At 35.8% G+C, this 16,242-nt stretch overlaps 1 protein-coding gene across 2 annotated transcripts; it reads left to right on the top strand.

The window, feature by feature from the left end:
* The first annotated feature begins 2,829 nt into the window (after window positions 1-2,829).
* LOC306844296 (G patch domain-containing protein 2-like) lies at window positions 2,830-13,228 on the top strand. Of its 2 annotated transcripts, none has more exons than XM_079376305.1 (10): window positions 2,830-2,962; window positions 4,044-4,751; window positions 6,038-6,102; window positions 6,191-6,364; window positions 7,441-7,487; window positions 7,575-7,630; window positions 8,070-8,103; window positions 8,237-8,301; window positions 8,417-8,505; window positions 11,323-13,228. In XM_079376305.1, exons 1-10 carry the CDS (start codon window positions 2,913-2,915, stop codon window positions 11,490-11,492), a joined length of 1,458 nt encoding a protein of 485 aa, XP_079232431.1. In that variant the 5' UTR covers window positions 2,830-2,912; the 3' UTR covers window positions 11,493-13,228. The 2 variants fall into 2 exon arrangements, with proteins under 2 accessions (XP_079232431.1, XP_079232430.1); XM_079376304.1 differs by having other exon boundaries at window positions 4,044-4,754.
* Window positions 13,229-16,242: the final 3,014 nt, after the last annotated feature.

Genomic DNA, 16,242 nt, shown 5'->3' with positions numbered 1-16,242 from the left:
ACAAAAATCTCAAAACATCCTTATGACGCTACTTTAAATAACGTTCTAATCACAAAAAGAAACTGACATTTTAACATTCTAAAGAATATTAAAAATAAACATTCAAATAACGTTATATTCTGGGTGAAAAATGTGTAAAATGCCATAAAAAAAATTTATTAGCAACAAGAAAACTTGACATTTGAACATTTTAGAAACATTTCAAAACAATGTTCCGACAATGATTTTATAACTTGTTATGATTTTATAACTCATCTATTTGTACTTGTTAAAAGTAAAAAGTAAAGTAAAAGTTATCTGCGATTCTACTGTCTGCACACTTCTATTTGCTATTTAGCACTTGAAATCTTTTGAACTCTTCCTTACTCTTCTTATATTCTGTCAATGAAGTTCTGCAATAGGCCTAATAAAATAAATGGGGCTCAGTCAAACAGGCTGAAAATTAGTTACAAAAATCATTTAAAAAAAGCCATTTCTATGCACCAGACAGATCAGAGATTTGCATGTGATCCTCTCATGCATGAGTGTTGAGAGGAACAGCAGACAGACAGAGAGAGAAAGAGGAAACAAGAGATTGGTTTCCTGAGGTTTTGAGTCATGCTACACTTCACTCATATGTTTGTCCTTTACTAACCCACAGTCTGATGGGTAAAACAGCCCAGTTGAGTTGTGACACTGTTATGCACATGTTTTTCAGTCTGTTATTCATTTGCTTATACAGGGTTTCTGTGGGTCTTAAAAAGTTTTCAAATGTCAGAATTTTCCACAAATTAAGGCCTAAATTAAGGCCTTAAATCAGAGCAGAAAGTCTTAAATTCATAAATTTGTGGCATTACATTGCATGCACTGCAAAAAATGAATATCATTATTAAATCGAGATGCATTTACTTAAGGCATGTGTCACAGATTGGCCAGGCTCTGTCACCAGCCAGTCACAGAGCACTCCCTCACCTGAATTCTAATTACCCACACCTGCACATCATCATTGGCAATCATTGTGCACTCCTCAAATACACACACCTCACAACACTCCAGTGTCCGGTCTTGTTCATACGAAGAGGCCTACCATTGTAATCACAATCACTTGGTGAGGTGTGTGTTCAGCGCCTCTTCCGTGTCTCCTGTCAAGAAAGGATATCCAAATTAATGTTCCACCAGATCTCCGAAGAATCCAAGAATCTCCACTTACCTGTCCTACTCCATATTGCTCAAAGTCTGCCAATAAATACCTGTTTTCCATACATCACGCAGTCTGAGTCCCTCTTCTGTAACGGCATGAGACTATACATATGTATGTGTCAAGTCACCTTAATTTATATAGCGCTTTTAACAATACAGATTGTGTCAAAGCACTTAACAGTATCAAATTGGAGGACAGAGTGTCAGTAATGTATGATAAGATTAAACACTCAATTTTCAGTTAAAGGCATTTCATTATTGAATTCAGAGATGTCATTGTCTAGCTCAGTTTAGTTTAAATAGTATCTGAAATCAAATTGATGATAATCACTAGAAATTAAGTGTCACCAACTGAGCAAGCCAGAGGCGACAGCGGCAAGGAACCAAAACAGAAAGGAGAATAAAAAAACCTTGGGAGAAACCATGCTCAGTCAGGGGGCCAGTTCTCCTCTGGCCAGGATATTATTGTTTATATATATATATATATATAAGTCGTGGCCTAATGGTTAGAGAGTCGGACTCGTAATCGAAAGGTTGCGGGTTCGAGTCCCCGGCCGGCAGGGATTGTAGGTGGGGGGAGTGAATGTCCAGCGCTCTCTCCACCCTTAATACCACGACTGAGGTGCCCTTGAGCAAGGCACCGAACCCCCAACTGCTCCCCGGGCGCCGCAGCATGGCTGCCCACTGCTCCGGGTGTGTGTTCACGGTGTGTGTGTGTGTGTGTGTGTGTGTGTGTGTGCATTTGTTCACTACTCACTGCTGTGTGTGTGCACTTGGATGGGTTAAACGCAGAGCACCAATTTCGAGTATGGGTCACCATACTTGACAATACGTCACGACTTTACCTTTACCTTTTATATATATACAGTTGAAGTCAAAAGTTTACATACACCTTGCAAAATCTACAAAATGTTGTTTATTTTACCAAAATAAGAGGGATCATACAAAATGCATGCTATTGTTTATTTAGATCAGGGATGGGCAACTTCGGTCCTGGAGGGCCGGTGTCCTGCAGAGTTTCGCTCCAACCCTAATCAAACACACCTGAAGAAGCTAATCAATGTCTTCAAGATCACTAGAAAGCTACAGGCAGGTGTGTTTGATTAGGGTTGGAGCTAAACTCTGCAGGACACCGGCCCTCCAGGACCGAAGTTGCCCATCCCTGATTTAGATAATGTATCTGAACCCTTTCCAACAATGACTGTATGATTTTGAGATCCATTTTTTCACACCGAGGACGACTGAGGGACTCATATGCAACTATCACAGAAGGCTCAAACGTTCACTGATGCTCCAGAAGAAAAAAACATGCATTAAAAAGTTTTTATTTAGATTCTGAAATTTGAATTTGTTTGTTCAAAAACTTATTGTGATGGAAAAATAAAATATAACTTCAGATAAAAGACTTTCAAATCATCAAAAAAATTGAGAATATTGGTAATACAAATAATAAACTTAATAAATAAACGCAATAAAAATATATTACGGAGAGAAATAGATGGCTAAGTGGGTTAATGAAGAAATACTTTTGAGGAATTATTTATTTATTTGTTTATTATTATCATCACCGGCTTTTATTTTGAAAGCATGCGGTCTTTTCGTCGCCGGATGCGCGTCTTTTACGTCTTATAGTCCGTTTCCGGCGCGGTGGTGTTGTTGTTGTTGAGGCGCTATGGTTTGTCAGCGCGGCCTCGATCTTTTCCCGTGAGTTTTTGTCGCGATCTGCGGGTTTCATGTTCCGCGCCGCCGAGATCAAGAGCTTCGGTAAAGCAGGAACCGGCTGGTATGTGTTTCATGTGTTTTGCCGTCGGTTTGTTGAGAGCTGATCATGATGTGTTTATCTCTGACCCGATCACACTCACAATGAACTACCATTGTATTATCGTCTAGTTATTATTATGATTTTACTATGCTATTCTTTGAAATGAAATTACACAGTGCATGATTATGGTAATAAGTCGTTATCCAGATTAATTATAAATCCAATCCTTATAAAAAAGTGTCATAGTATTACTAGCAGCATTATGAATGGACACTGCCTTTGAGAAGGTCATGGTAATACCATCTGTTATCATCACCACCTTAAATCCTGAGAATTGCATTTATTTATCGACTTTAAAAATCCCCTGTCATGGAAAACCTGAAAAAAAGAAACTCAGAAATGTTATAAATATAAATTTTTCTGCTGTTTAGCTCTATAATGTTTCATTGACTAGAAATTGGCTTGTTAGAACAATCTCTATTAAATTATATTATAAAATTTTGAATTCAGTCATTATGAACTTTTGTTTCTATATTTTTTACCTAAATTCACTCATTCTGTGAATTCTCATAAAATGTTAATGCATAAATAATAGAAAACGTATGAAAATCAATAAAATAAATATAAAAAAATTAAATATTAGAAGAAAATAATAATACAAATTAATAATACATGGCACTTGATTACATTTTAAATTTTTTGTTAATGTACATGACTAGAAATTGCTTTGATAGTACAATCTCTCTTAGATTATTATTTAAAATTCAAATGCCGTCATTATGAACAAATACATTTTCTTTCTCATTTGCTCTTTCATTTTAGTGCTGTCAAACGATTAATCGTGATTAATCGCATCCAAAATAAAAGGTTTTGTTTACATAATATATGTGTGTGTACTCTGTATTTATTCATATATAAACATAACATTTTTCTGATATATATGTACGTGTGTGTATTTATATACATAACAAATATACACAGTACACACTCATATATTACATAAACAAAAACTTTTATTTTGGATGTGATTAATCGCGATTAATCGTTTGCCAGCACTATTTCATTTTCTCTTGTTTCACCTAATTTCACTGTTTCGGATCAGGCACTTTCGGCGGACGATGGACGAGCTGGTCCATGACCTGGTGTCGGCTCTGGAGGAGAGTTCAGAACAAGCCCGTGGAGGGTTTGGAGATGGTGGAGATCACGCTTTGGCCGTCGGTTGCCTGTTGAAACGCCAGGCCCGCAAGCGTCGTGGCCGTAAACGTCGGTCCGATAACCCTCACCCGCCGTGGGACACCTGCCACCTGAGCGAAGGCTCAGAGTCCAGCCTAGAGGAGCAGAAAGACTACCGCTCTTCCACGGCAGCAGGGGGCGCTCACACACGCGACAACAACAGCGACTCGGATGAGCAGCTGGGTGCGAAACGCCGTACGCCCCTCACTGACTCCGGCAGGGGGAAGAGGCCGCTGTGGCTGGACGACTTGAGCGGAGCAGACGTTTTGGGAACGCGCAGTTTGCGCAGGCGTCGGAAGGTCAAGCGCATGGCTGTGGACCCACCACTAGATGTCACCCCCATGCTGGCTCCGCCGTCCAGGGCACCCAACAGCAGGGAGGCGGGGTTTAGTCCGGAGCCCAAAGGGAGCGAATCAAACAAAAACAGGGTGAAGAAGAGGAAGTTCACGGCGCATAGACTCGTACAGGATGCGGCGGATGAAGGCGTGGTGGTGGAGAGTGAAGAGGCGGTACAAGCGGCCAAAGATAAGATGGACTATGAGGAGCAGAAAGGCTCAGATGAGGAGATGAGTGACAGGTGGTTAGTGTTCTTCTCTCCTGTCTAGCCCCTCCTCTTCCTGTTTCTCCTTCCAGGATCCTCCAACATGTTCTCTTTGCCGATTCCTTTTATCTATTATTAGATTGTGCTGGTTTTTAACTCTTTGAGAGAACTTTTTTTATTCAGTTAAGAGATTTTTTAACAGAGTTAAACCGAATACAGTTTTGGAGTTTTGATATAATTATAATTATAATGATATAATTCAGCCATAATATTCTCGAGCATGAAAATAGCCACAGAAGCTGGAATAGCGTTAAACACAAACAATTAAACCTGTTTCTCTGCCCTTCAGAACAAGATCTCGCAAGATGTTAAAAAAGGGGCATTTTTTTGCTTCTTTTCTAGTTCTTAGAAGAATATTTTCCTCTGGCCTACTAAAACTTCAATACCAGAAACATTATTATTAATATTCTTTATTTGAGGCACTGAATATAATAATTATAGCGGTACACATCAGCATAAGAAATTCATATGGGTGAATCTAATGAAACCAGTCAAGAACATACCCAGGTCATATTTCAACCCAGATGAAAATAAGAACAATATGCAATTCAGTTTTTTTTTGCATTTCAACATTCTTCATTTCACACACTACCCCAGTTTTAATTACCATAATGTATAAAAATGCATAGTGCAAAATAAAATATGAATAACAATAACACAGTAGCAGATTATTTAAATGATATATCATGGTCATATTTCTAATGCTTTAAATTATGCTGATTTTAATTAGAATACTAAAATAATATTAAGTTTATTTTACAGTAAAATCCTACAACAGTAATATTTCTTATTTTGTTCTTAGTCATTCTTATATTTTTGTTTTTACTTTATTATTCTTAATTTTTATTACTATTATTTTGTAGCTGTATTGATATTGTAGTAATATTAAATATAAATAAATAATTTTATTACACTAATATTTTAATATGCTAATATCCACTAATGTTTTTATATATTTTTAAATGTTAGTTATTATTTTATTTTGTTATTTTAATTAAGTAGAATCACCAATGTGAGATTAAAAAAAATGTTTAAAATTAGTATTTGGATGCAATACAATGATGAACATTTGGGGGAAAATATGCTAAGGTGTTATGAAAATAGTCACATGCAAACTGTTTTAAAAATAGGGCTTATTATTGTTTATTTAAAATATATTTTCTATCCTTTTTCTTTTATGACCATGGACATGTTTGTAATGAAATTCACCCTTTTATTTCCCACAAATGGCTTAAAACACTGTGTAATGTGTGTGAATACAGTGAGACGAGCAGTGTGAGTAACAGCAGTGATGGGGGTCTGTACACAAACGACGAGGGAAGGCAAGGTGTGTGTACTCGTATATTTCATAATCATCACATACAGAATGAAGAGCACGTGTTTGAGTGTTGTGTGTGTGTGTGTGTGTGTTTCAGGCGATGATGAGCAGAGCGATTGGTTCTATGAGGGCGAGCCGGGCGGGGCCTGTGGAATCGCGGGTGTGGTGCCGTGGTGGGAGAGGGACTCTAACGAACTGGACCTCAATGACCCCATGTTCAACAGCATCCTGACCGGAGCGTTCCCGTTAATGTCTCAGGGAGCTCAAAGAGGTGAGTGTTCAGCTCTGGAGTACACTTCACAGGTTTGTCCACCAGAGGACAGAGCTGTACAGCCCATAAGAGAGAGCAGTAATGTCTTATAGAAACATAAATCTTTATCTTATTATGTAAAAATATTAGTATTAAATACTTGCATAGTAAATGCTAAATATTAGTTTTGTAATTTTACAGGTGTAATGTACAATAGTTTTTATTATATTTCTTTAATTCTCTTTTTTATTTCACTCTGAAGTTGCAATAGTAATTGTTCTCATTTTGTTTTAATTTAGTAATTTTTATATTTTTATTTGGTTATAATAATTATTATTATTATTTTTACTAATAAAAAATATAAAAGTTTCTTTAAATATTTTTACGTTTTTTGAACCGTGAAATTACAATAGTAATATTTCTTATTTGGTTTTATTTAGTAGTACTTTTAATTTTTGACACTTACTACTACTATTATTCTTATTATTAATTAAAGATGATATAAGTTATAGATTTTTTTCTTTAATATTCTTGAATATTACTATTTTTTATTTTATTGTGAAATGTTATAATAGTAAAATTTCTTATTTTGTTTTTAAGTAACATTTATTTTTAATAATATTAATAATAATTATTACTATTAATTTTAATAATAAAAAATAAATTACAAATTTGTATCCTTATTTTTTATTTTATTGTGAAATATTACAATAGTATTATTTCTTATTTTGTTTTTAGTAACTTTTATTCAGTAATGCTAATAATAATACTTATTATTGTTACTGCTTTTATTATTACTAAAAAGTATAAAAGTTTTTCTTAAATACTTTTTCTTAATTTACAGTGACATATTTAAATAGTAATATCTCTTATTTTGTTCTTAGTAACTGTTAAAATCACTTTTTAAATCGCAATGACAATTTTTATTTGAAAAATTGCAATTATATTTTTGCCCTAAATCGTGCAGCCTTAAAATGTGGTGTCTGGTAATGGTGTCCGTGTTTTAAGAAGGTCTATTATATCTGGAGAAAATGATTTATTGTTCATTTAGAGCATGTGTGTTTATCTGTAGGCCGTGTCTCTGACTTGCTTTCCAGGGTTTCAAGCGCGGCTCGCGAGGCAGGCCTGTCTTCAGCAGTCACAGGTATGTGCACTTGTCTAAAATATGAACTTATTGCTTAATATCTATGTATATGTAATAATACTTAAATTGAATTCTCTTTCCCAAAAGGGAACCTCTCAAGGAATTCCTGATCGATTACACAGATTATCCCAGGATCCTCATGAGTAAGTCCTGATTGGCTCAGAAGTGTTTGACGGCTCAACATAGCGTAGTTTAGTGTTTTTATGCTGATTTACTCATTTATTATGAATAATATAATTTTTTTATGCATCCATTTTGTTTTTTTAAACTGATAAAAAAGATAAAATTATCAAATTCATAAAGTACTTAATGTGTTGTATTACCTACGGAAAAAAGATATTGCTACATTATTTAATGATTTTTATTTATTTGATTTATCATTTAAATTACATTAATTAAATTAATCTTTTAAATTATATTAAGTATAATGAATCATTTTAATTTAATGGTTACTTCATGAACTTTATGAGATATTTATAATATTAATTTACTCAAACTATGATATAACATTTGTGTAATATATCCCCTATACATAACTTAATGCCAGGCTTGTTTTAAGAGTTTGTTTGTCCTCCTCTGCAGCTCGTGGTTCAGCTCTGGGTCCAGAAGAGACCAAGTAAGACGTGCTTTGATAAGTCTAAGCTTTATTTACTGTATGTTGAGATTCAGGCCTGTAAGCGTGTAATAAACTCTTCTTGTGAAAATCTACTGCGGGATATGTGACGTCTGACATGTTTGCATATCTGTAGCTGCTTTGGGATTCTCGCAGCGACAGAAGCCACAGGAAAAGCTGCTCTTTAAAGACTGCCAGCAGGTAATAATATATAGTAAAAAAAATTGCTTTTCTGTATCCTTTTGCCATAGTCTAATTTCAAAATACATACTCTAAGCAGTAAGTACCCTAATCTCTCCCCTCTCTCTCTGTGTAGACAAACCAGTGGTCATCTTGGCTCTCTGTGTACTGGAGATATAAAGAGACGACGGAAAGCTGCGCCTGTGGGAGCCCCATCATCCTCAGGTAACACACACACACACACACACACACACACACTCATTTACCATAACAGCTGTTGGATGATCTGAAATGTTTCTGTAAAGAGACGTCAGACCCACGTTCTGAATAATAAATGTAAATGGTGCTCTCTTTAACACAAACGCTTCATGGAAACATGCGACCCGTGTGTCGTCAAGAAGAGACGGAGGCTTGTCGCCGTGGTAATGGTAAACTCAGTGGCGGTTATGTGACGGGATTGGCAGCTGAGCAGGCAGATCAGTGCTGATCTAATTTCCTCATTAAAGTACATCATTTCCTGCCGTGATCTGTGACGCAGAGCACATGGCCACAGCCCTCAGGGGTCAGAGGTCACAGAGCTGAGATTACCAATTTCTCAGAAACTTGTTAGAGTTTATGAGGAGCAGGAACTGTGACGTGTAACATCAGGATTATTTGAAACACAGCCGAGGAAAGCTCTCTTCACTGAAGTTATGAGATTTTCAATGTAGCCATGTCCAGAAACACTGATTTGCATGCTAACACTTTACAGTAAAGTTCGAGTTTTGATCTCACGAACTAAAAATGGACAACATGTCATGTTTTAGTCACAATGTATTTTACAGTGTTAATTCATTTTGTTATATATATATATATATATATATATATATATATATATATATATATATAAATAACTCATTGAATTTATCATGAAATTCTGAAGTTGAAAGACTAAAAAAAAGGTATTTTCTTAAAGTTAAATACAGTCCTATAATATTTGTTTTATTTACAACTTTTAAAAATAATTTCAGTGAATTTCACAGTTTATGTTTGTTAATAGCATATTAAATTAATCTGAACAACTGGTAATGTTAGAATGAATTGGTGTAAAAAAATGAACATTAACCAAGATTAATAAATGTGATCCTGGACCACAAAACCAGTCATAAGGATCAATTTTTCAAAATTGAGATTTATGCATCATCTGAAAGCTGAATAAATACGATTTCCATTGATCTATAGTTTGTTATGATAGGACAATATTTGGCCGAGAGACAACTATTTGAAAATCTGAAATCTGAGGGGCCAAAAAAATCGAAATATTGAGAAAATGGCCTTTAAAGTTGTTCAAATGAAGTTCTTAGCAATGCATATTACTAATCAAAAGTTAAGTTTTGATATATTTACAGTAGGAAATTTACAAAATATCTTCATGGAACATGATCTTCACTTAATTTCTTAATGATTAAAAATAAAATGTATTTTTGGCTATTGCTACAAATATACCCCAGTGACTTGAGACTGGTTTTGTGCTCCAGGGTCACAAATTCTGTGAAGGTATTGTTCATTATTAGTGCATTTTAGCTATTGCATCAAGTAAGATGAATGTATAGAACCTTATTGTAAAGTGTTACAGTTTACATTAATTTAATATCGACATGAAGTTAAACTTAACTGTTTAAAAAAAAGAAAGAAAAATGAAATTAATTTTCAATAATATCCACAGGAGTAAAGTTTTCCACTTTGGAAAAAAACATATTCATGATGTAAATTTGCTGAATTGTCATAAAAATGGTCACATTACAACTTTATAACATTATAAACATAAGCATTGCTGCAGAGGTTGAAGGGGTGGGGGGTCAGCCTGTGAGTGCTCAGACCATACGCCGCACACTGCATCAAATTGGTCTGCATAGCTGTCATCCCAGAAGGAAGCCTCTTCTAAAAATGATGCACAAGAAAGCCCGCAAACAGTTTGCTGAAGACAAGCAGACTAAGGACATGGATTACTGGAACCATGTCCTGTGGTCTGATGAGACTAAGATAAACTTATTTGCTTCAGATGGCGGCAACCAGGTGAGGAGTACAAAGACAAGTGTGTCTTGCCTACAGTCAAGCATGGTGGTGGGAGTGTCATGGTCTGGGGCTGCATGAGTGCTGCTGGCACTGGGGAGCTACAGTTCATTGAGGGAACCATGAATGCCAACATGTACTGTGACATACTGAAGCAGAGACTGGGCCGCAGGGCAGTATTCCAACATGATAATGACCCCAAACACACCTCCAAGACGACCACTGCCTTGCTAAAGAAGCTGAGGGTAAAGGTGATGGACTGGCCAAGCATGTCTCCAGACCTAAACCCTATTGAGCATCTGTGGGGCATCCTCAAATGGAAGGTGGAGGAGCGCAAGGTCTCTAACATCCACCAGCTCCGTGATGCCGTCATGGAGGAGTGGAAGAGATCTCCAGTGGCAACCTGTGAAGCTCTGGTGAACTCCATGCCCAAGAGGGTTAAAATAATGGTGGCCACACAAAATATTGATACTTTGGGCCCAATTTGGACATTTTCACTTAGGGGTGTACTCACTTTTGTGGCCAGCGGTTTAGACATTAATGGCTGTGTGTTGAGTTATTTTGAGAGGACAGCAAATTTACACTGTTATACAAGCTGTACACTCACTACTTTACATTGTAGCAAAGTGTCATTTCTTCAGTGTTGTCAAATGAAAAGATATAATAAAATATTTACAAAAATGTGAGGGGTGTACTCCCTTCTGTGAAATACTGTATATGTGTGTAATTTATGCCTTTATATATTAAATTCAATGTTTACATTTTACATTTGTATATATACACATTACATTGCACATATCTCTTTTAAAAATCTGGTTAACTAAACTTTCTGTTGGGCATTTGATTTATTTTTTAAATGCACTTCACACATGAGTTCATCTAAAGATCTTACTTAAGGACTCTTTCAACCCATTAAGTGCATTACAAGAATCAATGAGCTTTACTGTTTAATGCAGATTATCCCTTTCTCTCTCTGTCTCTCTCTCTCAGGTGTGGTGGGTGAGGGTGCTACTCCTCTGCCGGAGTCAAACGTAGGGAACCGTATGCTGCAGAGTATGGGCTGGACCCCGGGGTCGGGCCTAGGCCCTGACGGCAGAGGCATCACGGAGCCCATTCGTGCATCTCAGAGACCGAAAGGAGCCGGACTGGGCTTCAACTGAGCTTGAGCCGAGAACAGAGAGAGCAAGTCATGCAGAGGCAGCAGCCCGGGCCCACGGGCCGCCTTTCTCACCGTTAACAGCAGCCAGCCAGAGGTGATAGAGATGTAGGAAAAGATAACAGAATGAAACGAAATAGGGACACCTGCACTGGCCCAGACAAGGACTGACTCTAGAGCTGCCTCACTGCCGCCACACACACACCGACTCATTTCAACACGACGAGCAAACGAATAAACTTCAGAAAAAACATTATTCACCAAAAAGTATCATTACAGAATTTGCAATTTGTAATGAAAATGTTTCTACAGTATAGGATGAATTTAATATTTAACTGTAAAAATCATAGGAAATATAAATAAATTATAATTTGCATAACAAAAATGAAGCCTGTTTATAGGACATTGAAGATTTTGTTCGTTGACATTATTTTCATGTTAATTAAGCACATTTCTCCCAACTTTCTTGTTACTGTAATGTTAAAAGAATGATTTTGTTCAAATGAGAGGTAATTATATTCAGTATAATAGTGGCAGTCTTTATTTTGTCACATTGCAACAATGATAATTTGAAAAATGAATGCACTTAATTGTCATCAAAACTAATAATGGTACTAAAAATAGGCTTCATGCAAAATATGATTTATTATTATTATATTATTTTGATGTTGGTTTTTCACTCTACAGAAGTATTTTCATGAGCCTTTGGGTCCTTATCAGTGATGTTAATTACAAGCCAACAGCCAAACCTCAGCGCTCAGAATACCAGCGGAAATTAGCAAAATCTTTTATTAATTACATTTTTTTATTATTATTTTTTCGAAAACAGTTTTTAAATACTTTCACCTCATTAAAACCAATGTGTTTTAGCAGACTAGATTAGTCCAAATTATCGTCCGTCTCCTGTATTCATTTGATATTTGTATATCTGATGTCGCTGATAACATCATTTTGTTTCCTTTTTTTGATAATTGAAATTTGTTTTTCATTTAATATTTTTTTAAATGTTTTTGAATCCTGTTTTTTTGACGTTTGTGCAAATATCATGCACTAATAACGAATGTCAGTACCTCAGCCAATCACATACTCATGAAAGCTGCATGTATGAAATGCTAAAAAAACTCTGCAGACTGAAGCAAGCGACCGCTGCTCTTTTACGCGACTCGACACACGTGTGTTTTAATAATGTTATATGAGGGTTTGGGGTCCACTTTGTTTATTTCCGGCACGTATGATTGGAAATTCAGTGAAATGCGTGTATTTCTCAGCAGCATTTGAGTAATGAATAGGATTAATTGACTGAAATGGCTTAGTTGAGATGGAATTAACCGTTAAAGGAGGCGACACACTACTGACGACTGTCATTTCTGGTTGTCACGAGGTGAAGATTACGCCATTGTTGGGTAAACACTTCAATGCCTCTTACGAACAATCCCAGATGATTGGAGATGCTATTATCTTGGCAGAACGTTTAGGAATCCGCTCGCTGAGACGGAAAGAGTCTTTGAGTCGAATGTGACATCACTTCCTCTCTGGTGTTTGAGCAGAGCTGTACATCCCTGAATGAAGATAAGTGTTTTTTAAATTTGTTTTTGGGAACATGTTGTATTTTTATCCATGTTTGCACTCAGAATGAACAGTTTTCAAGTGGTTGTTGACCTGAATGAGGAGCATGTCAGGTTTGTCTCTTCCTGTGATCTGTACAACATGCCAAACTCACAAACATGCCACCTTTGTTTACATTGGTCTTTTTGTCGTTTTTGCCAGTTTGCATATTAGGAACGGGGATTATGTGGTCTCTGTGTGTGTTCTGAAGTCAAAGTGACGTGTTGTTCATATACTGTAGATCGGTATTAAAGCGTTCTCTGCTCAAGGTTGAATCTTTGAATCTTTCCCATGATCCTCCATCAGATTCAATTTCAAAGCAGAGTTATTATAGTTGACTAAAAACAAAATCAAGAATTTTAAGAAAAAATAAACTTGAACTGAACTAGTTTACTAATTTGTATTTAGTTTAACTTGATGTGCTAAAATAAGGCTGAAATAAAATTAATAAAAACTATATAGACAAATAAAAATGGCAAAACACATTATAAATGACTAAAACTTTTAATTAAAGTGACATCGCGCAATTTAGGCTGTGTGTAATAAATGAAAACTACTTAAAATTTTAAAAAATGTTAGCATTTGTTATAAAATATTAATAAAGACAAATACTATATATACACTATAATAGAATCTGGTAAAATGTCATTTAAACGTTTTCAGCTAAGCAAAAATATCTTGAAATTTGTCTCAATTTTTAAAATAATAATGTTAATTATTAAAATATTTTTTTTAATTATTTCAAATGTATGTTTTGTAAAAGTCTTTGTTCAATTCTAACAAACCTCCAAAAATCTTGACATTGTTTTAATAGAAAGGGCAGCTTGGGCAATCTGTTAAACATCTCTTTTGTTGTTCTAATGCAAGAAAATCAGTCCTGTGGCTTTACAAGACCATGAAGGTGAGTACATGAACAACTTTATTAGGAGAAAACTCAATTATCATGTTGATTGTCTTCAGGGCTGTGTTTTACGGTAATTATTTCATATTCCGTGTGTGTTTGTTGTGATGTCTATCAGTGGACAGATCAATACTCATCAGTACAGCTGATCTGGAGAGTAATTATAACTGTGCAATCTAGCAGAAAATGATACCAACGGACTCGATGGCTTTCTGTTCTGCTTAGCTGATATGTTGAAGATTTATTCAAAGCGTCCAGAGTCAGTGTGAACAACAGAATCCTGATCAGTTCTAAAACAGAATACAGGTTTTTTGTTTTTTTTAAATAAGGGATTTGAATTCATTTTAAGATATATTACAGATACAGATATTTTTTTTTAATGGACAGTGTTTTGTAATTTTAACTGTTGAATAGAACTGAGAAAGTAGACCAGTGGTGTGTTTTAAAGGTACCTACTTATATCTGATAATTAATCTTAACATAATAGTTCTGTCTCTAAAAAAAAAAAAAAACATGGGATTTATTGCTTAAACATTTTTGCTAAAATGACCGACCTCTACTCGTAAATCTCTCATTATGTTATATTATCACCAAATCTTGGGTTCAATCCTTTTGTCAACTTGTTATATGTATGTATATATGTATATAGAGTGAGATGATGAAGATGTAGTGATATAGATATATAGATAGATCGATCGATATACACACATATATATGAGAGAGAGAGACAGATAGATAGATGGATAGATAGATAAAACAAAGTTGTTAGCAAGTCCAATGCAATAACTTAGCATAACAAGATAAGTTTTAGTCCAATGTGATAGCATTAGCAGTTTCATGAAAAAGAAAGTCCAACTCAACACGAGGGTTAAAAAGCTGTGTCATCATCTGTCTCTGTGCGTGAGACAAACGAGATGAGAATCGTCTCAGTCAGAGGAAATCCAGCATGTAATCCTGCTCAGCTCATCACTTTGAGACCCGAGTTACGTAACGCTCGGCACACAGGTAACGACTGTCACTGATACTCACATATCCACACACATTCATCATAACAGGATGAGAGGATAGAAATGTGACCGTAAAGTACTGTGCATTCACCAACCACCTGATGACTGTTACACAAAACTGGAAGATACTTTCTTGATTTTTTAGGCATATAGGTGATGTCAGTCAGTTTGTCTTGAACCATGCACTGAAAGCTTTTGATGAAGACCTAATTACAGGATTTCCCAAGTTAGTGACATTGTATTTTGAAAGATTCTCAGTTTTTGTTTTAGAGTTACGCAATGATCAACTGACTTAAAAAATAAATTGAGTGTTTACTGTTGTCCTTTTGTATTATTACGCACTATTTTTCCTATTTAATACTGTAAAGCTGCCTTGACACAATCTGTACTGTTAAAAGCACTATATAATTGCACTATATATCATTGCAATTAGTAGCGGAATTGTATTTTATTAAGAATCTCTACACATTTTCTGCTATTAAATAAAGCTTTATGCACACTACTTTACAAACATGCAGCTTTTTGGTTCACAAGATGGACTGGAGTGGTGTGGTTTATTGTGATGTTTTTATCAGTTGTTTGGACTCTCATTCTGACGGCACCCATTCAGATCCATTGTTGAGCAATGATAAATTTCTCCAAATCTGTTCTCATAGGAAACAACTCCTCTACATTTTGGATGGTGAGCATTTTCAGCAAATGTTCATTTTTGGGTGAAATATTCCTTTAAGATGCCAGATACCGTGTTTGCTCATTAGAGTGCAACCTGGTAAAAGTGCCTAAATAAGCAGTTGTGCTCTCATGCAGCGTCCAGAACTGCTGCTATATGGGTTATAAAATGTTTTAAAAGACACCAGCAGTGAATGCCATGGAGATATTTGCTCTTTGTGATTTCATCTGATGTTATGAACTGAGATCTGTAATGCAGTGGTCAGACCTGTCTGTCTGATCTGGGTGTAGTTGAGATCTGGAGGGATGAGGAGGATGTTTAATGAGGAGCGTTTCCTGCTGTGTAGTCTGCAATGACAATGATGATGGTGAGAGAGTTGCAGAATCGAGTAAATGTCGGACTTAGAGACAGAAAGCGTTGAGATCTCCTTTTGTTTTTCAGCTCAGTGTGTGTTTGCTCTCGGCACATGAGTGGACAGAGGCTTTTCCAGCTAATACCACTGAAAACACTGTCTGTTTACCTGCTGCATAATGGAGGCTTTCTCATTTCAAACACAAAGTTACACTTGATC

Source organism: Barbus barbus, assembly GCF_936440315.1.
Source record: "Barbus barbus genome assembly, chromosome: 24".
NCBI classification, from domain to species: Eukaryota; Metazoa; Chordata; class Actinopteri; order Cypriniformes; family Cyprinidae; genus Barbus; species Barbus barbus.
Note: the sequence above shows the minus strand (reverse complement) of the source record. Positions and strands in the feature narration are given on the sequence as shown.

Coding starts and splice junctions, on each gene's coding strand:
- LOC306844296 (XM_079376304.1), top strand. CDS start 2,913: ATGTTCCGCGCCGCCGAGATCAAGAGCTTCGGTAAAGCAGGAACCGGC. Junction 8,104..8,236: donor CTGGGTCCAGAAGAGACCAA/GTAAGACGTGCT, acceptor GCATATCTGTAG/CTGCTTTGGGATTCTCGCAG. Junction 8,302..8,416: donor TCTTTAAAGACTGCCAGCAG/GTAATAATATAT, acceptor CTCTCTGTGTAG/ACAAACCAGTGGTCATCTTG.